The sequence below is a fragment of the Mustela putorius genome, unplaced genomic scaffold (assembly GCF_011764305.1).
Source record: "Mustela putorius furo isolate JIRA1106 unplaced genomic scaffold, ASM1176430v1.1 tig00003856_pilon_pilon_pilon, whole genome shotgun sequence".
Lineage (NCBI taxonomy): Eukaryota > Metazoa > Chordata > Mammalia > Carnivora > Mustelidae > Mustela > Mustela putorius.
In genome coordinates, this window is record NW_025422008.1 from 2227368 (window position 1) to 2249670 (window position 22303).

Consider the following 22303-nt stretch of genomic DNA (forward strand, 5'->3'; position numbering starts at 1 on the left):
TCCGTTAAGTGTCCACCTTCAGTTCGGGTCATGATCCTGGGGTCCTGGGATCGAGGCCCATGTTGGGCTCCCTGCTTGGTGGGGAGTCTGCTCCCACTCCCCCTGCTCTTCTCCTGCTTGTGCTCTTTCTCCCTCACTCTCTCTCTAAAAAACAACAAAACAACTAACCCAATCTATTTGCTAATAATTGCAATGGATATAAATGAACCTTTAGCCATTAGAAATGGACACTTTGGGGTGCCTGGGTGGCTCAGAGGTTAAGCCTCTGCCTTCGACTCAGGTCATGATCTCAGGGTTCTGGGATGGAGCCCCGCATCTGGCTCTCTGCTTGGAGGGGAGCCTGCTTCCGCCCCTCTCTGCCTGCCTCTCTGCCCACTGGTGATCTCTCTCTCTGTCAAATAAATAAATAAAATCTTAAAAAAAAAAGGACATTTTTCTGACCTGCAATTTTTTCTTTCTGACCTGCAATTTAGACTGTAAATTCATAGCTAAGAGATGAAGGGTTTTTTTTTTTTTAAAGCCCAGGACCCTGACATCATGACCTGAGCCGAAGGCAGCGGCTTAACCCACTGAGCCACCCAGGCACCCGAAATGAAGGTTTTTAGTATAAGTCACACAGTAGAGGACAAAAAGATGGAAAAAGGAATGTTTTTATACTACTAGAAAATCAATGCAAAATAGACCGTAGAGGTGCTAGATTATGAAGAGTGGGGCACCCATGGTAATCTCTTTAGCACTACAAAGAGGCTCCAAATCCTTATTCTAGAGAAAAGACTGCCCTTACCCTAAAGTCGACATGGAGCTTGTGATCCCGGCAAATGGGACAGGGATTCCCAGCAACTTTATCTCTACGCTGTGGAGAAAAGAAACTAGTAGTTGAAGAATGTTCAAAATCCTGTGAGAAAATGTGCTACTGCCACTGTCACTATGGCATTCACCCTCACTCACATCCCATCCACGTACCACCTTCAGAAACTCACAATACATGTCTTTCTAGTCCGCTGTGGGGGTATTCCACCTTTGTGGTTTCTACGGTAGTCAGCCCAGATGGGGCGAGAGCCATAGCGGTTCTGGTATTCTGAAATGAAAACTCATACAAGTTATTCCTGGTGGGGATAGTAGAAGTGTCTCTGTCCATTTATTGCAGACCCCACATGATCCTCCCCTTTCCTATTCAGAGGTACCTTCTGAGTCCAGATATTTCCAGGGTTCATTCTTATAAGGCGTTATCGGAACTGGGGACAAAGAATCTTCCTCAGAGGGGCTTCTGGTGCAAAGAGTCTGAAGAGGAACCTATAAATAAGGCAATAAATGAGAAAATGAGTTCAAGGAAAGGACCTGATAGTTTCGCTGCCCACGTTAGGGACAAGAAAAACATGCCCATGGTTCTAATGGAATAAAGCAAAAATATATTTAGAAAATAGCATCTTTGGGAGCCTGGGTGGCTCAGTGGGTTAAGCCGCTGCCTTCGGCTCAGGTCATGATCTCAGGGTTCTAGGATCGAGTCCTGCATCGGGCTCTCTACTCTGCAGGGAGTCGGCTTCCTCCTCTCTCTCTCTCTTCCTGCTTCTCTGCCTACTTGTGATCTCTCTCTGTCAAATAAATAAATAAATAAAATCTTAAAAAAAAAAAAAAAAGAAAATAGCATCTTTGCTGGGGTAAAACTGAAGTCATCAACAAGCACTTTCTGTCTCTGACTGGATCCTGACGAAGATAATATGACAGGGTAACTACCATAGGTGACTGGGAAGCAGTCTTATTTGAGAAGACACACATGATGTGTTCCTGCTTTCAAAGATGTACTGAGGAAAGGGAAAAGAAAGGAAAAGGAGGATGTCTAGCTTCTTGGAAGGAAAATCCCTAGTGGGGAGAGGATGCATGATAAATGAGTCTCCATCCAAATCCAACCTGAATCATTGAATTTCCCAGCCTTACAAAAGTTGAAGGTCAACATTCCACAGATCAGAACAAACTTGAGTCCTAACGCTAGCTTTAAAGCTACCAGAGCTGTTATTAACTCCGTGGTGACCCCTGTCACCACTCTTAGGGAGTGGCAGCTGTGCAACCTTTCCTATGCCACCCTGCCCCACCAAGAATCTACCCTGCCCTACCAAGAACCTCCAGTGCGGTGAGTACATAAGGCTGGAGGGAAACCTCAATGTAGAAGACCAATATCTTGTATGCTCTGGTTAACAAACAAAACAAAACAAAAACTTAATTTAGCTAGATAAAGAGAGCCAAGGACTGGTCCTCAGGTCGTGAGAACGTATCCTAGTTTTACTGGGAGAGAGCTCAGCAGGTAGAAGTTAGTGTCCCTCAACTCAAGGACACTCCAGGGCACGACAGATTTAGACATTATATGCTTGCTTAAGAGCTGGTTGTGTATGACCAAGAGGCCCAATCCTTCACCTAATTCTTTAGCCCAGTTGGTGCCTTGGAAAAGAATATCAAACTCCTTTCCCTTGGCTGGGGATTAAAAACCCGCGAAGTACTGAGAAGGGTGAGGGGAAGGCGAAGAGTGGTGAAAGCAATGCTGCCTCAACAGGCCAAGGCATAATAAGGACTCGGGAGAGTCTCCGCTCCTGAATTCCCAGCAATGGAGCGACGACCTACAGAAAGTATAAGTGAGTGGTGGTTGTACAAAATGTGCTCCAAGGAGCTACCTGAACTCCGTAGGCACCTCTGAAGGGCGAAAGGCTAGGAAGGAGCCTCAGCCACGAACGCAAAACGGAGGCCGCCATGTTGACGTACGCCAAAGGCAAGAAGAGGCGGAAACGCAACTGCGCTTGCTCTAAGAAACTGACTAGGGTAGGGCCAAGGGCGAGCCCGCAGTGCGCGAGGCGGCCGCGCACTTGCGTCAGAACGGAAGCGTAAACGGAGGGGCTGTGGGGAGAAGCCAATTTCAACTGCGTCACAATCGAATTTGGCTTCAAAATTGCGTTTTCCCCGACCCAATCACTACAACTTCTAGATCTTATACTTAGAGCTTGCACTTTAAGAAATTTTGAAGGGGATTTCAACCGACATCTTCTCAATGCGCATGCGCCAGCCCGGTTCTACCAACCAGGGTGAGACGTGTTCTTGAGGACGGAAGCGGTGGAAGCAGAGGAAAGGGAGGTGCTAGGCTTTCCAGTCACGCGCTCGTAAGCGGGGGCGGGGGGCCAGGAAAGAGGCGGAAGAAGGAACGGGCGGGGAAGGGGCTGAGCGAAGATGAAGGAAGGATAGCCAATCAGCTAGCGAGTTGTCTTTCAGGTTGGCCAATGAGTTCACTCCTCGCGCACAATGTCTCGCGACAAGGGCGTTTCACTAGCATGTTTGGGAGCGTTGGGCGGTGTCCGGGTATAAAAGACTCCGCCCGAGCAGGCAGCCGCCATTCTGGGGTTCGTTTAGAGGTAAGTTTGGGTGTGTTGTCGGTTGGTGGGTAAAGTTTTGTTGAGATCGTTTGACTGGGGAGGGGGTTAGGTTTGAGTTCTGTTGAGGACCGTGGTTTATAGAAGGCGGCTGTGTTCGGGTTGGGACATCGGGGTGTTCGGAGACAACAGATACGGTACTTTGGGGTGTTTAAAGCAACCCGTATTGATTATATCTTTCTCCCTTGTGTTCCTTTTATCCCAGGTTTGAATTTTCTCGGAGAAAGACAGGCCGGCCACGAGGAAAAAAAGAAACAAGCCGCAGCACCACCTAAGCCCTTGAAAGGATCCTGAGAGGGGGGAAAGGGAAAACAGCAGCCACCAGCCCAACCACTTGTGTCTTCTACCCCTTCCCACCTATCTTGCCTACCCCACCAGCCCACCCTGCATGGGACTTGAAATCTGTGGCCGAAGGACCGTCACCACATAACTTCAAAAATAATCAACCACCCACCCTTCCCAAACCCACCCAAATTCACTCATCCAGCGTTTACTTTTTTGAATCCACTCAGAACTTTTTTTCTACGACCCCCCCTCCCTAAATGGAGTTGGGTGGGGGGCAAATGAATACTGAGTTGGCCTTCATTTTTTTAAGAGACTTTTTGATCCAATGAAGCCCCCCAAATAATTGAGTTTTGGGTCCTGGTTGGTTGGTTTTATTTTTCTTCTCCAAAATTTTAACCCCCTCCCCCCTGAGCCCGAGGTGCTGACGTCGCAAAAAAATTGGATAGTAAGTGTCGAATTTTCCAAAACCAGCCTTGCAACAAGAAATCAACGTTTCCCGTTGTGAAACCAAAAATAATGAGAGGAAGAAATGAGCCAATAGAACAAAGTAGAGAACTGGAGAAGGACCAAGGCGGTCACTTAATCTCCATTAAAAAAGGGCCTTTGGTCTAAACAGTCTTGTTCTCTCTCTCCTACCACCTACCTTCCTGCCCTGCTGCAGGAAAGGAAAGGGTGGAGCGAGGGTCAGCAAGTGAGGATTTTGACGGTTAACCCTTGGTAATCCAGCCAATTCCAGACTGCCAAAGCCATAAGTGTTGCTTTTTATAAGGAGGAATGGTTAACTTCCTCTTGTTAGCAGTCTTCAAAAGGGTTAATGAGCTCACATACAAAAGATGGTGGATCTTGTGGCCCAGAAGTCCCACTTCTTTGTGTGTGAGACAAGCAGGGCGCCTTTCAATTTCCCAGATAAATAAGCAATCTGTACATAAAGATTGCAGGGTAAGGAGATGGGCAGAGAAGTAATAGCTGGCTGTGACTTTAAATAATTGTTAAATCCTCTCAATTTTAATGTAATTTGCTTGGGGTATATTTGTATGGTTAAAATAGGTGGCAATCTAGGAATAAAGATTGCAAGACACTTAATTCAGTACAAAATATAATTTTAGTGCCAGTACATACAAGACAATGGGGAGGTAAAGAATGTTTTGTAATTGTTGCAGTTTGCATAGGTTATTTAAAAGCAAAAATGATTAACATTTTTAACTTGATAACGTTTTGGTGGGTGGGAATACAGTCTAATAGGGGGTGTAAAGGTTGGGAAATGTGCAATTCAGGAGTATAATTTTTAAAAGCCATTTAGTGCAATTGAATGCTAGCTTTCTAAAAGATTTTGTGTCGTTAAAAGGAATTTTTTTCTTCCCTGCTTCAATATGGCGACTTTTCCTTGTCCTTTTGTCTTACAAGCGGCGTTGCAGGTTGTGTCTTGGCCCATTTTTCTCCTGTCCTCCCACCTCAACCCTATTTGTTGAGAGGGGTCCAAGTCCTCCCCCCTTTCCCTTTGTAGGGTGGTCGATGGTAGCAGGTTGAATCTCAGTTGGAAATTCAGTTCTTCCCCACAGAATATTGTTCTTGTAAATACTTTAATTGGTTTTATTTTCACAACTTTCTTACCCAAATTAGGTCAAAGACCATTAAGGATGGGTGCTGGTTTGGGGTATTTTACTGTAAAGGGGTGTTTTCTAGTGTAACTAGCTGCCGGCAGCGCCGGGATAGCTTTTTTTTAAGTTTTACTCTTCTCCATTACAAAATGGCGTCGTCCCTGCTTCTTTGTTGTTTTTTCTCCCCCCTTTTGCCACCCAGAGCTTAGGGCCGCCCTAGAAACTTGGTCAAGGGGGAGGAGCAGCACGGAAAGGTGATGTAATCCCCTTTCTTCTCTCCAGCCTCTTGAAACTCCACCCCTGAGCAGATGCCTTCCCTGTGCACGCTGCTGCTAGACAGGAAGACATTTACTTTAGAATATCTTTTATAATCTTGAAAAGGCTTGTAAGAATTAGGTCTTGAAGTTGTCCATCTCCCGGGCAGCTCTAGTTTTTATATTTAACGATCAGAGCCTGTTGCTTTTATTTTCACCCTCCTTCACTCATCACAACTGCTTGGAAGTTTAACCCCGCTTCAGTTGCCAAGGGTGGAAAACCAGTCAAACCAACAATACTTTAAGACTGGGAGCCTTCTGGTGCTGTGTGTGAGAGCTGTGTGTATGTAGATCTTGTGTGGTGGGAGATAGTGGGGAAAGGAGGACTTGTGAAAGTGACTTGAATAGACAAATGGAGCCTAATGACACTGAATTGTGCCATTTCTGCTCAGGAACCAGTCCTTGGGCCTGCATTTGGTCGCTTTGTATAATGAGACTGGGGGAGGGTGGGTACTTCAAGACTTCCTTTTAAATCGCCCTTATTCCCACCTCTGGGTTTGGGGATAAACTCTTTGTGTTCAGTGCTGTATCACGTTCTCCAGTTACGTAGCTCCTGTACATTGGTACTAGGATGAGAAGTGAATAGGAAAGGAGGCGGCAGTTGTAAACTCAAGGCAGGGGGATGCGAGCTACGGTGTCTGGTAAGCAAAATCTTTCTGGTATTACATTTCACAACCTTCATTTCTTTTTTCCAAAGAGCCACCTTTTTTGAATTTCTTTTTTCTTCCCTTTAGAAAGAAATTCCTTAAAAATCATTAATGGCAGAAAAATGTCTTCATTTTTCAACTTGTCAGTGCTTTCGCAATGGGTGCATGTTCACAGCCATGCCCTATCTGAGGGTGGTATTGGGTGTCCTGTCCCTTCTCTATCTTCCTCTGACTTTTTCAAAGTCCAATCTTTGTCAAATTCTTCATATACTTCTCATTTTTTAAATTCCTGATTTGAAGCATGGAGGTTCTAGGCAGAATTGGAAAGCCATTTTGTACAGCTGTCCTGTGGTAACTTGGTTAGACTCTCAGGGCTAATTTTCTGCTGGGTACAGATTCTCAAATTAGTACTTAAAACTTCAGGGTTGGGTGGGAGGGACTCTTCCACATGTCTATTGACCACAAGTTTTTTTTGTTTTGTTTTTTTATCTTTTAAGCAGTTTGCCATGTGTCTCTGCAGCATACCTTCCTTGGGAGCTGAATATTCTACCCATTGGGGTTCCTGATCTCTAGTGAACAGGGGATTTTTAAAGAAGATCTTCCTTAATATGGGAGATGGGGCAACAATGTCTTCTAGGGAAACCACATCCATCCAGAGAACCTCGGAGAACCTGATCCTTGTAGTTTGTGGCCAGTTATATTCTGGGAGCCTTTGCTGGGGTTGGGTGATTTTACATCCTCACTGAAAAGCAAATAAGATTTTGGGGAGATCACTGTACCAAGTTTTCAATATAAGTTTGAGGGATAGGGGCTTACTACTTAGGAGAGGTAAGACCTTGTGCATTACTTGAGAGACCTAATTTCAGTCCACAGAGTCTATTAGGACATAACCTCAAAACACCAAGAAAAGGGGAATTTCAGGGTTCAGATAACATTTTCATTTCCTGAAGTGCTAAGACTTCTAAGTTAAGGTAAATTCAGACTCCTTTCTCTTGTTATAAGAGGGTTATGATTGTTTTTAAAAGGGCTTTGATTTTTTTTTTTTTTTTTTTTTTGATGGCTATGGAATAACTTTAGCCAAGCTAGGTATTTTTCACCTTGTTAATTGAATAACTCCCAAGTAAAAGTCATTTTGGAGGCAGGAGTTGGTGTCACTTAAGAATTTCTATGTTTCTCTCTGGTAAGAAAGAAAATTCCCCAGAGCCTTGTGTTGTCAGTCAGTAGTGCTCATCTCTGCCTGCAAAATCCATAAGAAGGAATGCACAGCTTAGGTCTAGGTGGAGATAAGCCTGGCGTTCTTCCCCTCCCCCTGCCCCTTTTGTATGTTCTATCTTCAAGGAAATTAAAAGCAAACATATCATGCCCTAGATTATTTTTGTTTCCAGAAAGCTTCCTTAAGTATTCGTTCCAGGTTCCAGAAAGTACTAGGAAATGCACTTGGTTACTGTCCCTCCTTCCCTGGTCAGCTCTGCATTTTCCACTGTAGGCCTGCGCCAGGAATTTAGGCTCTTCATTCCTTTGCAGTTGAGTGCCTTGTAACTTCTTTCAAAATATACTGACTTTGAAGTAAGGAAATTTGGTTGTAATACACTTGATATAGTCCTTAGTTTAAAATGAGTTAAAACTAATTTGCTTGTAGGAGAGCCATGAGAAAACCCATTTACATTTTGTCACGATTGGTACTTGTGAGACGAAACTTAGTTCTGTTAATTGTATTTCCAAAATACAAATAATAGAAAAATACTAGTGGAAAATGAATATTTAACATTTCTGCTTTGTCTTCTAGCTTCTCATGACTTTTCTTGCTTGTTGTGAATGGGGAAAAAGTTGTCCCTTGGTCTCATTCCCAGAAGAAGGCACTGGGCAGAATTTGGCTTTGTACTTGTTGGTCTCTTTCTGGGTGTCGTTATTCTTTCTTCTCTCCACCCTCTTGAGGAACATTTGAGTTCAGGTGACACTTCTTTTGAGTTTCTGAAGGAAGTAGGGGTAATACTCTTGTTGGCTCAGGTTGTACTTGGGTGTGCAAAAGTATTTCTCCAAGGTGATGTATATTGAGTTTTAATCAGTCAGGTCAGCAGTATTTGGCCTGGTGGGGGTGGTGGTGCTGGTTTGAATTGATGTTAATTTAATTGAAATCTTTTTGTCAAATTGTGTATATTGTGGTTGCTGTTATGTATTACTTTGGATTCACTCACTGCTTTTCCAGTTTCCAATAGATGGGAAATCTGTTTTATCCTTCTGTTGTATCTGTGTATGTATCTCTTGCTATAGTGTCCATATGCCACTCTATGGTGTCTTACTACATGGAAGAATGCCTTTCTCCCTGTGTCTGTGTCTGTAAGAATCACCACATTTCAGTGGATTTGGCCCATGGGCCCAGTATTCTACTTAAGTGTTTTTCTTCTGACCTCAGATTCTACCTGTCCTTGTGGAGGTTCCAGAGAGGCAGCAACAGCACACTTAATCCAGATTTGCTCACCTCAGCAAATTTTTTTTTTTTTTAACCTCATCTTTCTTTCTGTATTCAGCTCACAGGTTATGGTCTCAAGAATCAGCCTCTTCCCTGCTTCTGCTGCTGCTTCGCTAGGTTGTTAGGACCTGTCTATTTAGAAATTTATTGGCCTTCTTGTTGGGAGGATTAAAAGGTTGAGATTATTTTGCTTGTTTTTCTTTTTAGAACAAATTTTTGTTCTAAGAAATTTGTTCTCTTTTCTGCACAAAAATCTGCACAAAACACAACTTGTAAAACACGGATATTCCCACTTTCCTGCTGGGATTATGTCTGTTACCTGTACTGTAAGTAGGGGAGGCAAGAAATTGTTTTCTTCTTGATTCCTTTCTATCCAGCATTAACCTTACATTCGAAACGCAGATAGTACTGAGGTGGCTTTCTTTTTCAGTTCTGAGAATCTCGTGTTTAGAGGCATAAAAATCACAGAGCTACATTGATTCTAAATTACCTTAGGTTTTGGCCTAGAAATTGCTTCACACTTTATAACAGCAGTTTAGCTTTTAATGAGCTCTTTTTCTAATCTGGTCTAAAGTAGCTATTTAAAATTTAATGGCGTTTTCCCAGCTTCTAGTTTTATTCCATTCTTTTTGGCTCTCTGGTTTCTAATTTCAGGCCTTTCTTTTGGGGATCTTGGATGGTGGTGTGATTTTGAAGGGGAGTAATCAGATTTGCATCTTTGCTTTTGAAATCACAAACCAGTCTTAACTTTAAAACAATAAAATTTGTGCAGTATTTGGTTAATGAGTGACAGTTCTGTTCAAGGCTTAGGAGTGCCTGCTTGATTTCCTTTATATCCATTTGTCTCCATTTCTGGGAGCTACCCACAACTTTCTTGAGGGAAAGATTATGTTTTCAAGTTTTTATCACTCACCAACTGTCACTTCAACTGATTGTCTCCTGGTACAAGCAGAGCATACTCTACTGCTGGAGGTCATTGTGATTCTTAATAGATAAAAAGGAACTGACTAATCTTAGAAGATATTTAGCCCAAGTGTCTGAAATTGTACCAGTTCTTAACAAGCTGTACTTTTTTCCCCCCAAGCCAGATTTAGCAGCAGCTAAGAAGAAATAAGACCTAACAATAAGCAAGAAGACCTTGGAATGTTGAGTGTTTTGTTACGGAAACTTGACTCAGTCCTAGTACAATTTAGTGAAGTTCAGCTATCTAGGAAGGATGTAACCAGGAGGGAGAAAGGTGTGCTGCCCAGTCTTCCTGTCTTAATTGTCTTCCCATTCAGTCCTCCCCATGCTTAACTTACCAGGGCTTTTTTTCTCTGTGGTAATGATGTTTTGATTTTCTCTTACCTGGAAAATGGTGAGTGTAGTTGAATATAGATTGAATAATTAGTCACAAATTTTTATCAACTCTACAAATGGAATTTATTAGAGGGTATAGTGGGACTCTCCTTGCCACCCATTTATTCTGTGGGTTTATTTTGTCCTTGTCTTAGAAACCTCGATCATGGGTTCGGGTCCCATAGATCCCAAAGAGCTGCTCAAGGGCCTGGATAGCTTCCTTAACCGAGATGGGGAAGTTAAGAGTGTGGATGGGATTTCCAAGATTTTCAGGTGAGTCTGCCTGTTTTGGGGAGTCATTGTGAGCAGAGGATATTTTATGTTGAAATATGACTGTGAATAGGAATGACCGTTTTTGGAGGGGGAGAGAGTGAGTCAGTGAAATAAGATCGGTAGCCAATAATTTTAGACTACGTCATAGAAAAAGGTGATTCCTTGGTTCCTCACCATAATAGAATCTGGGTTTTGATGTCCACAGTCTTAAAGTCATGCTTTGGAAGGAAGGGAGCAGAAGAGCCAGGTGACAGAATTTTTGGTTCTGTTCTGGGTCACATTCCATTTACCCAGACTGCCATTTTCCTTCAGGGATTCTCCAGTTTCCGAGGGGAAGGCAAAAGACCAAGCCAGTCCTGAATAGACTATGAATGGATGGCTGTTAGTGCTAGCATTCTTAACTGGGAAGCAAAATCAAGTGTGTCCTGGGGGTTAGAAAAGCAGTGATGCTCACCTCCCCAGATCAGAGACCTCAATGTCCCTTCAGTTGTCTTCCATCCTCTCCTGGGATTCCATTTCACTCGATCCATCCCATCCCCCAGAGGCTTGTGTGACTTTCCTGTTCTGTGGCAAAGTCCCAGTCATAGGGATTTTTAGGCACTCCCACAGATCAGAGATGCTTCTGTTGAAAGAAGAGGCTCTTGCTCCATTTCTAACCTTAATATCTCTCCTACAGCCTGATGAAGGAAGCACGAAAGATGGTGAGTCGATGCACTTACTTGAACATTCTCCTGCAGACCCAGTCACCAGAAATATTGGTCAAGTAAGTGGGGATCTGGGTGTCTGGGCTGGGAAGATGTACATAGAAGGTGGGAGAGGGTGCAGGGGGTTCCTTGGTCATTGATGGGGGAGTAGGAGTGTGGGATGTGGCACTCCAAACCTGGAAAGGACATTACAGATTCTCCTACCTGCCTGCAGGTTTATTGATGTTGGTGGCTACAAGCTTCTTAACAATTGGCTGACCTATTCAAAGACAACGAACAACATTCCCCTCTTACAGCAAATTCTACTGACCCTGCAGCACCTCCCGCTCACTGTGGACCATCTCAAGCAGGTACCTTAAGTCTCTACAACACTAATGCTTCCTTTTTGCTTTAGCCTGGTAGATAAAATACATGGAGTCTGGTGTGGCAGTCTTGGGCCTGTGCAGGAGAGTGGTAGAAAAAATAGGAATTTAGTATCAGAAGACTTGGTTTATGTCCATTAATAGGTTTCTGGTTGGGGTAGTTCAGGTATTTGAGCCTCAGTTTTCTTGTCTTTCATTGGGAATGAATGCCCCTACCAACATTGGTTGTTTTTAGAATTAAGTTTGTATGCCTACAAAGGTTTTATAAATGGTAAAGTACAAGAGTAGTGGTGGTCGCAGTTAGGGACTGCTAAGAAATTGTGGGCAGGGCGCCCAACTGGCTCAGTTGGTCTTGGGGTTGTGGGTTTGAGCTCCTGCTTTGGTGTAGAGATAACTTTAAAAATAAAATCTCACAAAAAAGAAATTGCGTGTGAGTTTGTGCAGTTCTTAGCTCTAAGAGGACTCATTTTCCTCCTTGTATTTAACTTTCTCCCCATCTCTCACAGAACAACACAGCCAAACTGGTGAAACAGCTGAGCAAGTCAAGTGAGGATGAAGGTAGGGGCCAGCCCTTCCTCATGACTGCCTCTTTGTTATTTTCTTTTCTTTTCTCTTTTTTAAGATTTTATTTATTTATTTGACCGAGAGCGAGATCACAAGTAGGCAGAGAGGCAGGCAGAGAAGGGGGGAAGCAGGCTCCCCACCGAGCAGAGAGCCCGATGCAGGGCTCCATCCCAGGACCCTGAGATCATGACCCAAGCTGAAGGCAGAGGCTTAACCCACTGAGCCACCCAGGCGTACCCCCCCTTTGTTATTTTTGTGTCTTACTCCTATCCTTGAACTATCCTGTCACTCCTTGCTACCTCACTATACTTTTCTCTTTCTTTTAAAAATTGAGACTCTCTTGGGCGCCTGGGTGGCTCAGTGGGTTAAGCTGCTGCCTTCGGCTCAGGTCACGATCTCAGAGTCCTGGGATCGAGTCCCGCATCGGGCTCTCTGCTCAGCAGAGAGCCTGCTTCCCTCTCTCTCTCTCTGCCTGCCTCTCCATCTACTTGTGATTTCTCTCTGTCAAATAAATAAATAAAATCTTTAAAATAAATAAATAAATAAATAAATAAATAAATAAATAAAAATTGAGACTCTCTAACCTTTCTCCCTTTCCTGATCTGAATTCCGAATGGGATTTGTCCATTTCTCTACTATTGAATGTAAGATGAGATCCCATACTTAAAAACTGATGCTTACTATCTCTTGGTGTAAAAGGCATATACTTAAACTTCTTTGGAGAAGATAGTGTCATCCTAGAGAGTGTTGTCATCATTTCCTTTTATTTATTTATTTATTTATTTATTTATTTATTTAGATGGGAGTTCCTTTTATTTTTCTAAATAAATATAGCATATTCTGGGACCTTCAGTGTGTAATAGACATATAGTACTACCAATAAACACCTTCCTTTAGGACATGGGCAGAAAGAATCCTGATCAAAGATCATAGCTTTGTTAGCAACAGAGTCTTTCTTTTTCTTAAGACAAAGGGTATTGGAGCCCTTGGCAAGGACATACAGTTCTGGCATAAAGACAGGGCCTGGCTCCAGAAAAGGCTTCCCAGCCTTTTCTTTAGTGAAGAAAAGGGTTTATACCCAGTGTACAAACCACTAGCACAAAACATTAGTATCCCACAAGTGAACAGTATTCTAGCAGAGCTAATCCCTGATCAGAATAGGCTTATTCTTTTGTCTAAAGGGAATGGTGTGCCAGGGCCTTTTGGAAAGAGGCTTTGGCAGTTTGGTATAGAAGGAGCATGTAGGCCTGGGTAAGCCTATCTGAAATTCTTCAGCTATAGAAGAAAACACTGGGAACGTTTACCAAGATAAGGGGTTTAACAGTGTTTAAGTGAAAAATGTTCTCTAGCTTTCCATTCTTTTTTATTCTCGGTTTTAGATTTTTTAAAATACTGAACACGTCTGTTTTTGTGACATAACAGAGTATATTGAGTAATAATTCGTAATGTAGCACATACTGTAGAATTTCCTTTTAAATCATTGCCCATCTCTTATTTTTTCATTTTCAGGTATAGTGTTCCTTGTTTTCCCGTTGTCTAGTTGTGTTGCCACCTTTGAATACAGCTTTAATTGTTCTGTTACTTCCTTTGAATACTGAAATTTGTACATTCCTTATGGACCTTAAAGTCTCACTAGACCATAGTATCAGTTGGTCCAAAAAGGTTTAGGGTATCCCTGTATTGGGGATGCACTGGAGTTCATGTTGCCTTAAATATAGAAATTGCTAGTTGTATATTTGAAAAGTTAGGGTTTATGGGGTGCCTGGGTGGCTCAGTGGGTTAAAGCCTCTGCTTTCAGCTCAGGTCATGATCCCAAGGTCCTGGGATCGAGCCCCACATTGGGCTCTCTGCTCCACGGAGAGCCTGCTTCCTCCGCTCTCTCCCTGCCTGCCTCTCTTGCCTACTTGTAACCTGTGTCTGTCAAACAAATAAATAAAATCTTTAAAAAAAAAAAGAAAGAAAAAGTTAGGGTTTAATGTTTTCAACAATCTCATTATCAAATAAGTCTATATGTGGAAATGTTGGCAAGAGGCTAGTGCCGTAGGTAAGAGCTGTTCTTTGCCAAGTACAAAAGGCAAGAGCTGTAGGGGTTTTTGTTTTTGTTTTTCCTATATATTTGGAAACACATTTTTATCCTTTAAATTCTCTGTTCATCTTCTTTCTCTAAATAATGCCTTCCCCGTCCGTAAAGTGGTCTGCTTTAAGCTCTTCGCCTTTGCTACATTTAATTGATTTTTTTAAAGCCATTAATCACTAGTAGCATTCTAGGAAAAAAGGTGGCTTAGGAAATCTTTTATAAGATGGATCTAAATCTGTTCCTTGAAACTTTGTTTGCCTTTAGGTAGGACAACGTAGAGTAATACTGTTCTTAGCTTTTCAGATACTTGAACCCTGCCTGTTTCCTGATTTTAGTTTAATACATGGTTAGCAGAAGAGCATCGGCACTGGCTTCATTCTGGTGCTTTCTAGCTTTCTGACTCTGATCTTTATGCTGCTGTGTGTCTGTGAAAGAGGAATAAAAATCTTCAAGTTATAACAGCCATATGAGATACATGTAAAACAACTGATGTAGTTTTTATAATGTACCTTGTATGTAATTAATGTGTCATCTTCCCCTCCAAACCCCCACTGGATTGGAATAGAAGACTACCATGTGATTTATTGTTCCATTTTTTTTTTTAAGATTTTATTTATTTGACAGAGAGATCACACGTAGTCAGAGAGGGGGGAAGCAGGCTCCCTGCTGAGCAGAGAGCCCGATGCGGGGCTCGATCCCAGAACCTAGGATCAGTGACCTGAGCCGAAGGCAAAGGCTTTAACCCACTGAACCACCCAGGCGCCCCTCATTGTTCCATTTTGAAGAGTTTGGTTTTTGAGCCTATCTCATGTTGTTGTTAAAATTCTATGTTCCTTTTTCTGTTATACAGATTTTTATAGTATATCTTTAAACATCCTTGTTTTCTGTTAGTGAAAGAAAATATTTTTAGCTACTTAGGCATTTCCCTTTATACTCTGACCTGCAGAGCTCCGGAAATTGGCTTCAGTCCTTGTCAGTGACTGGATGGCTGTCATCCGCTCCCAGAGCAGTACCCAGCCTGCTGGTAAGTTCCTTAGTCTTTTATCCCTTGTGTTTCTTTCTTTCCCACTGGGACATGGCCTTCAGTGCCTTTAGCCTGCTTCACCTCTTAACAGTGTTTCTTTTTAAGTAAAATCCTTTAATGCTTTTTATTTTCATAACAGAGAAAGATAAGAAGAAACGTAAAGAAGAGGGGAAGAGTCGAACCATCCCTCCTGAGCGACCCTTGACTGAGGTGAAGGCTGAGACCCGGGCCGAGGAGGCCCCAGAGAAGAAGAAAGAGAAGCCCAAGTCTCTCCGAACCACAGCACCAAGTCACGCCAAATTCCGTTCCACTGGTAGGGCTGCTGGCTGGTCTTGGGAAGGTCTGTGGGTAGATGTACACCTAGGATTTTGTAGTGGATTAGCGGATTTATGATAGGGCACACATGGAAGAAGGAAGATTAATGGGTGAGGCTTGGGTTGGATGAAGATTTAGGGTTGGACCAGGGAGGAAGAGTTGAGAGTGGGAAGGAGTTCAACCCCAACAGCATGTTTCTTCCCACAGGGCTAGAGCTGGAGACTCCGTCTTTGGTGCCTGTGAAGAAGAACGCCAGTGCAGTGGTGGTTTCTGACAAGTACAACCTTAAACCCATTCCCCTCAAGCGTCAGAGGTATGGACCACATCCTCAGTTTCTGCGTGGGTTAGTTTGTGGATATGAGGGAGAAGAAGGGGCAAGTCAGAGTGAGTCAGAGATGTTGTTGACAGTTCCTCTTCTGACAGCACCACAGTTGCTCCAGGAGATGCTGCACCCCCTGCAGAGAAGAAATACAAGCCACTGAACACCACACCGAATGCCACCAAAGAGATCAAAGTGAAGATCATCCCACCACAGCGTGAGTCTAAAGTAGAAGAATGCACTTTGGGAGCAAACTCTTAATGGGAATGAATGTTGAAGGGTGGGTAGGGGGTGGATTTCTTGGTGACTTAATTTTTGCACCTCTGGAGGTCCCCTTTCATAGGATTACTTAAAAGTAATTTTAGAGATGAGTCTTAGAGGTATGCTATTCAGTGACTGATTAGGGATTCCCCCAGCTTTGGGATATTCTGTCTTGTCCATGTGGGCTGCCTTCTTCAGTTACCTGAACTCTAATTCATACTCAAAGGGTCGGTTGCTTGCCTTTAAAATTTTTAAAAGAAAGGGCGCCTGGCTGGCGCAAGTGGAGGAGCATGCAACTCTTTATCTCCAGGTTGGGAGGTCAAGACCTACGCTGGTTGTAGAGATTACTTAAAAACAAAATAAAAAATAGAATAACAAGAATTTCTTACGTGAATCCAGCATATTCTTCCTGGTTACCTTGAACTTACTATGTCCTCAGTCGTGACGGGGTCTCCATTGGCCCATTTCCTGCCCAGACTTTGTCTATAGGAATAGGATTGTGAAAAAGGTCTGATGATTCCATTTTATGCTTTTTCCTTTTGTAGCCATGGAAGGCCTGGGCTTTCTGGATGCACTCAATTCAGCCCCTGTTCCAGGCATCAAAATTAAGAAGAAGAAGAAGGTGCTGTCACCTACAGCTGCCAAGGTATGAGCACTAGGCCGTAGGTGTGAGTGACAGGGTATCAAAAGTAAAGTAGAAGGAAGGGCTCAGCACCTGGCAGTGGTTGGGGAGGACAACAAGATGTGGACTGTGGTGGAGGTGGTGCAGGGTCGGTGGTATGACAGAATCTTCCTTTATAGGAACTCATGGGGGATCCTGTCTAAGACCCCAGACTAATTGTCTTACCTTAACCTTGTTTCACATCAGCTCATGAACTTCTTTTTCTTTCACAATAGCCAAGCCCATTTGAAGGGAAAACGAGCACAGAACCAAGCACAGCCAAACCTTCTTCCCCAGAACCAGCACCTCCTTGTGAGGCTATGGACACAGACCGCCCAGGCACCCCAGTTCCCCCTGTTGAAGTTCCAGAGCTCATGGATACAGGTGAGTCTAGAAATTGGTTCAGGTCTGGGGGTTTTCTAAAGGGACGGACCTTGGTCTGAAACCTCTCCTGCTTACAGCCTCTTTGGAGCCAGGAGCACTGGATGCAAAGCCAGTGGAGAGTCCTGGAGATCCTAGCCAGCTGACCCGGAAAGGCAGGAAGAGGAAAACTGTGACGTGGCCTGAGGAGGGCAAACTGAGAGAATATTTCTATTTTGAACTGGATGAAACTGAACGAGGTGAGCGGTCAAGATTTTTGTGTAGTAAGTGGGCATAGGAAGTTTAAAAAGGACTGGGTTGTGTTTACTTTTTTTTTTCTCCTTGCCAATAGTAAATGTGAATAAGATCAAGGACTTTGGTGAGGCTGCTAAGCGAGAGATACTGTCAGACAGACATGCATTTGAGACAGCCCGGCGTCTGAGCCATGACAACATGGAGGAGAAGGTGCCATGGGTGTGCCCGCGGCCCCTGGTTCTTCCCTCACCCCTTGTCACCCCTGGAAGCAACAGCCAGGAGCGATACATCCAGGCTGAGCGGGAGAAAGGAATCCTTCAGGAGCTCTTCTTGAACAAGGAAAGGTGAGCAAAAGAGTGTGGGCATGAACGAACCATGGTCTTGTTAAATACTTGGACTCCTGAGGGGTACATTCCCTGGAGTAATATGGAGGTGGGTGGGGGCTAGGAGGGAATTTGAAGGGTTTAAATAATTTGTCACTTTTTTTCCCGTCACCTGTGGTGTTCTTAATAGTCCTCATGAACCTGATCCTGAGCCCTATGAACCTGTACCCCCGAAGCTCATCCCCCTAGATGAGGTGAGCACATGCTATGTGGTGATGGAGGGTGTGATCGATTTTAATGTGTCTTCTGACAATTCATTTCCATTTCAAATGGAATGTGTCTTCATTCTTTCAAAGTTAGTCCTGATTATTCTCCTGTCTTGCAGGAATGTTCCATGGATGAGACTTCATATATTGAGACTCTGGAGCCTGGGGGAGCTGGTGGCTCACCTGATGGGGCAGGTGGCTCCAAGTTGCCCCCTGTCCTAGCCAATCTCATGGGAAGCATGGGTGCTGGGAAGAGCCCCCAGGGTCCTGGAGGAGGAGGCATCAATGTCCAAGAGATCCTCACCTCCATCATGGTATGAGCCCACCTTCCTCTTTTCCAGTTTCTCTGGAATCTCTCTTTTTACCCCAGTACTTGTCTTCTCACTTGGTTCCTCATCTGGCTCTTCTCTCTGCAGTTGTTACCCTTGCACTCTGTTGACCTTGTTCTTTATTCATCTTACCTTACAGGGTAGTCCAAATAGTCATCCCTCAGAGGAACTGCTAAAGCAACCAGACTATTCAGACAAGATCAAGCAGATGCTCGGTAATCACCAGGGCCAGTCCTGGAGCTTGGGGGAGGAAGCCTACTGCAGAGTTGAGGGCGAGCAGGGAGCAGGGTTTACAGACAGTGGTGAGCAGGGGTATTACTGCTGGTGGGGAGGGCAAGACTGGACAGAGCATTGCTTTGCCAAGTTGGTCTGAGAGGGTCAGAAAGGCACACCTAATTAGGAAGTCATGCCACTCTTCTAGCATCCTCTTGTTCTACTTTTTTTCTTTTTTAATAGTGCCACATGGACTATTAGGCCCTGGTCCAATAGCCAATGGTTTCCCACCAGGAGGCCCTGGGGGCCCGAAGGCCATGCAGCATTTCCCCCCTGGGCCTGGGGGACCTATGCCAGGTAGGTGATAGTGAGAGGTTGGAATGGGTTTACTTGCTTAATTTTGACCTGGTAATAATGTAGGTTTGACCCAAAGGTGGGAGGTGGTTTAGGGTGGGAGAGGACCTCCCTGAGTGTAACACATAGCTGATACTGTCTTTTTTTTTCCTTAACAGGTCCTCATGGAGGCCCTGGTGGGCCAGTGGGTCCACGTCTCTTGGGTCCCCCACCCCCTCCACGAGGGGGTGATCCCTTCTGGGATGGCCCAGGTGACCCCATGCGGGGGGGCCCAATGCGGGGAGGCCCGGGACCAGGTCCTGGACCATACCATAGAGGCCGCGGTGGCCGAGGAGGAAATGAACCACCTCCTCCTCCTCCTCCCTTCCGGGGGGCCAGAGGAGGTCGCTCTGGAGGAGGACCCCCAAATGGACGAGGGGGCCCTGGTGGGGGCATGGTTGGAGGTGGTGGGCATCGTCCACATGAAGGCCCTGGTGGGGGCATGAGCAGCAGCAGTGGACATCGTCCCCATGAAGGCCCTGGCAGTGGCATGGGTGGTGGGCACCGCCCCCACGAAGGCCCTGGCGGTAGCATGGGTGGAGGTGGGGGACATCGTCCCCACGAAGGTCCTGGTGGTGGCATGGGCAGTGGCACTGGACATCGTCCTCATGAAGGCCCTGGCAGTGGCATGGGTGGAGGCAGTGGACATCGCCCCCATGAAGGCCCTGGTGGAGGAATGGGTGCTGGAAGTGGACATCGCCCCCATGAAGGCCCTGGTGGGAGCATGGGTGGAAGTGGTGGACATCGCCCCCATGAAGGTTCTGGACATGGTGGGCCCCATGGCCACCGGCCTCATGATGTCCCTGGTCACCGAGGCCATGACCATCGAGGGCCACCACCTCATGAGCACCGTAGCCATGATGGCCCTGGCCATGGAGGAGGGGGCCACCGAGGGCACGATGGAGGCCACAGCCATGGAGGAGGTGAGAATGGTTCCTGCTCACTATGTGGCTTTTGATGTCCCATGCAAGTTTTGGGGGAGCATCACTATGCTGGGTATGCTAGGCCAGACATGAAATCACCCTATTTTTTGTATGTCTGGTAGTTGTTACCTTTTGGCCTTCCCTCAAATCCCTAAGATTCCATGTCTCCCTGAAAGATAGTTTTCAGGATGCTATCGATAGGGTGGTGATGGGGTGCGAGGGTGGCTTTGAGCTCTTAGCCATGTTCTATCTAATGATTCCACCATCATTCCCACAGACATGTCCAACCGCCCTGTTTGCCGACATTTCATGATGAAGGGCAACTGCCGCTATGAGAACAACTGTGCCTTCTACCACCCGGGTGTCAATGGGCCCCCCCTGCCCTAGGGACCACCTCCTCTGCCCCACCCACACACACCCCTGTGGACTGCAGCCTTGCTCCTTCCACCCTCTTATGGCTTCTGTGAGGCCCACATTCCCCTGTCCCCAGCTGATGAGGAGCCGGCCCCCTCAGTTCCCACCTGCTTGGGTTTCTGGGGGTTTTCTGATCACTGGTGCGCATTGATGTACATATTTTCCTCCAGTCTGGGGAGGAGAGAGACTAGATACATTCTGTACCCTGGACTGCTGAAGAGAAGACCCAGTTGGCTTCACTTTTTGAGGAGATTTGCCCTATAACCCCAAACCCTTTTCCAGTATTACCCTTTATGCCTGAGAACCTAAAGCTGGTTATCCTGGAGAACACCTCTACTCTATTGTGGGTCCTCCACATGCACACAGAACTGACATGGGATCAGATGCACTTATGAAATCATCCCAGCCAAGTTCATTCTTCTCATGGGGTGGGGAGATGGTAAAAGGGGTATTATATACCCCACTGCACTGAGAGGGCTCAATCAGGCTGGATTTGAGTTCTGGAATACATCATCCCCACTTCCACCTTGACAGAGGCTTTCCATTGAGTCCCTTTCTCAAGTAAGACTTTGCAACCTTCTGTGAACACCCAAGTCTGCATCATGGGTCTGCTAGGTTCACTGATGGTCAATTCACGCCTGCATCCAAGTGGAAGTTGTAGCTGGCATAGGCGAGGCTGGTGGTGTTGGCCCACCCTTGCCTGTAGCTATTCTGGAAACTAACACTTGAGTGAGACCAGCTTTTCATCAACTTGCCGGGCCCTCTGGGCCTGACAGTCACACTACATGCACTGCCTTCAGGAGTTGGCGCACTCTGCCCCCACCTGGAACCTTGTCAGTGTGAAGCCTCTGGCTCCCTTGCCCTGTCAGCCACCTCTGAGTCCCACCAGGTGCCTTCCTGGGTGGGTGCCGCAAAGCTGACGCACCTTTCCCCAGCCCTCTCCGTCCCAGGTCTCGGCATCAGTTGTTTTCTATGAAAACAGTGGATTGGTTGGCTTCTGTGCAGGGTCTTGGGTTAGAGCCACGATGGATTTGAGGGATGAGTATTTTTTTTCTTTTGGTTTTGTATATTTTGTACATTAATAAACAGTGGAAAGAGAAGCAGCTTATTTAACCCCTAGTGTGTTTGGGCTCTTTGTTTAAAAAAAAAAAATCCACCACTGTCTGCTTAAGTACATTAGTACAAACCTCTGTGTCCCTTTGAGGAGCTAAAATTGGTTCTGCTCTTGAGGTGTGGGTATTGAGTGAAATACTGGTGAAAGAATTTTTTAAGATTTTATTTGATAGAGATCACAAGTAGGCAGAGAGGCAAAGAGGGAGAGCCCGATACAGGGCTCCATCCCAGGACCCTGAGATCATGACCTGAGCTGAAGGCAGAAGCTTTAACCCACTGAGCCACCCAGGTGCCCCTGAAAGAATATTTTGAACATAAAAGACCGGCACCTGAAAGAATATTTTGAACATAAAAGACCACAGGTACAATATTCTTTGAGCAAGCCTTGGGACCTAGGCAAACTGCTTTTCACATTGCCAGAGCTGCTGGAGCTGCTGTCGGTATGTGTCGACGTTCACTTCACCTCTAGTTGACCCTACCGGAAGGAGTAAAGTGTGGGTGGGTGGAAGCAGCAGGGAGAGTGGAAGGAGGAAAACTCCCAAGAGCAGTTTCTGGGAGAAGGAAAAACTGGTGGCTCCCTTTTTTTAAAACTGGTGGCTCCTTTTAAGAGCAGTTTCAGTGGATAAAGCAGCAGAACAGCTGCTTTTCCCCCAAAGAGAAGAGCTGCTCTTCCCTAAAAAGTGGCTCTGCAAAGCAGATGTCAGTAGGCCTACCACCTGGTGATGTTGAATTCTTTTTTTTTAAAGATTTTATTTATTTTATTTGACAGAGATCACAAGGAGGCAGAGAGGCAGGAAGAGAGAGAGAGGGAGGAGGAAGCAGGCTCCCGGCAGAGCAGAGAGCCTGATGTGGGGCTCCATCCCAGGACCCTGGGATCACGACCTGAGCCAAAGGCAGAGGCTTTAACCCACTGAGCCACCCAGGCACCCCTGGTGATGTTAAATTCTTAAGGACAGGTATTGAGGGTTTCGTTGATGGAGTAAGGTCTTGGAGACAGGTTTTGGAGATCAGAACATAGAGGGATAGGATTAACTTCAAATAGGAATTTCTGCTATTCTTGAAAACAGAAATTAGGATAGTGCATTTTTGGGA

The 22303-nt window shown here is 45.2% G+C and overlaps 2 protein-coding genes across 3 annotated transcripts in view; one reads left to right on the forward strand and one right to left on the reverse strand.

Annotated features, from left to right (window-relative positions):
- Positions 1 to 2844, reverse strand: part of MRPS18B (mitochondrial ribosomal protein S18B) — an 8237-nt gene extending 5393 nt beyond the window's left edge. The window contains exons 1-4 of one of the 2 annotated variants that reach the window (XM_004781605.3): positions 2664 to 2844; positions 1185 to 1293; positions 981 to 1078; positions 785 to 853 (exon numbers count right to left, since the gene is read on the reverse strand). In XM_004781605.3, the coding sequence (XP_004781662.1) occupies positions 785 to 853; positions 981 to 1078; positions 1185 to 1293; positions 2664 to 2741 (354 nt within the window). In that variant the 5' untranslated portion in view covers positions 2742 to 2844. The remainder of the gene's footprint in view (positions 1 to 784; positions 854 to 980; positions 1079 to 1184; positions 1294 to 2663) is intronic. The other variant, XM_004781606.3, reaches the window with a different exon arrangement.
- Positions 2845 to 3281: 437 nt separating this feature from the next.
- PPP1R10 (protein phosphatase 1 regulatory subunit 10) lies at positions 3282 to 21211 on the forward strand. The gene is made up of 20 exons (XM_004781604.3): positions 3282 to 3392; positions 3616 to 4140; positions 10218 to 10335; positions 11012 to 11098; positions 11254 to 11389; positions 11908 to 11959; positions 14989 to 15066; positions 15206 to 15379; positions 15589 to 15694; positions 15805 to 15917; positions 16507 to 16607; positions 16859 to 17006; positions 17084 to 17242; positions 17335 to 17581; positions 17751 to 17814; positions 17946 to 18140; positions 18295 to 18370; positions 18612 to 18725; positions 18881 to 19684; positions 19962 to 21211. Exons 3-20 carry the CDS (start codon positions 10229 to 10231, stop codon positions 20069 to 20071), a joined length of 2871 nt encoding a protein of 956 aa, XP_004781661.1. The 5' UTR covers positions 3282 to 3392; positions 3616 to 4140; positions 10218 to 10228; the 3' UTR covers positions 20072 to 21211.
- Positions 21212 to 22303: the final 1092 nt, after the last annotated feature.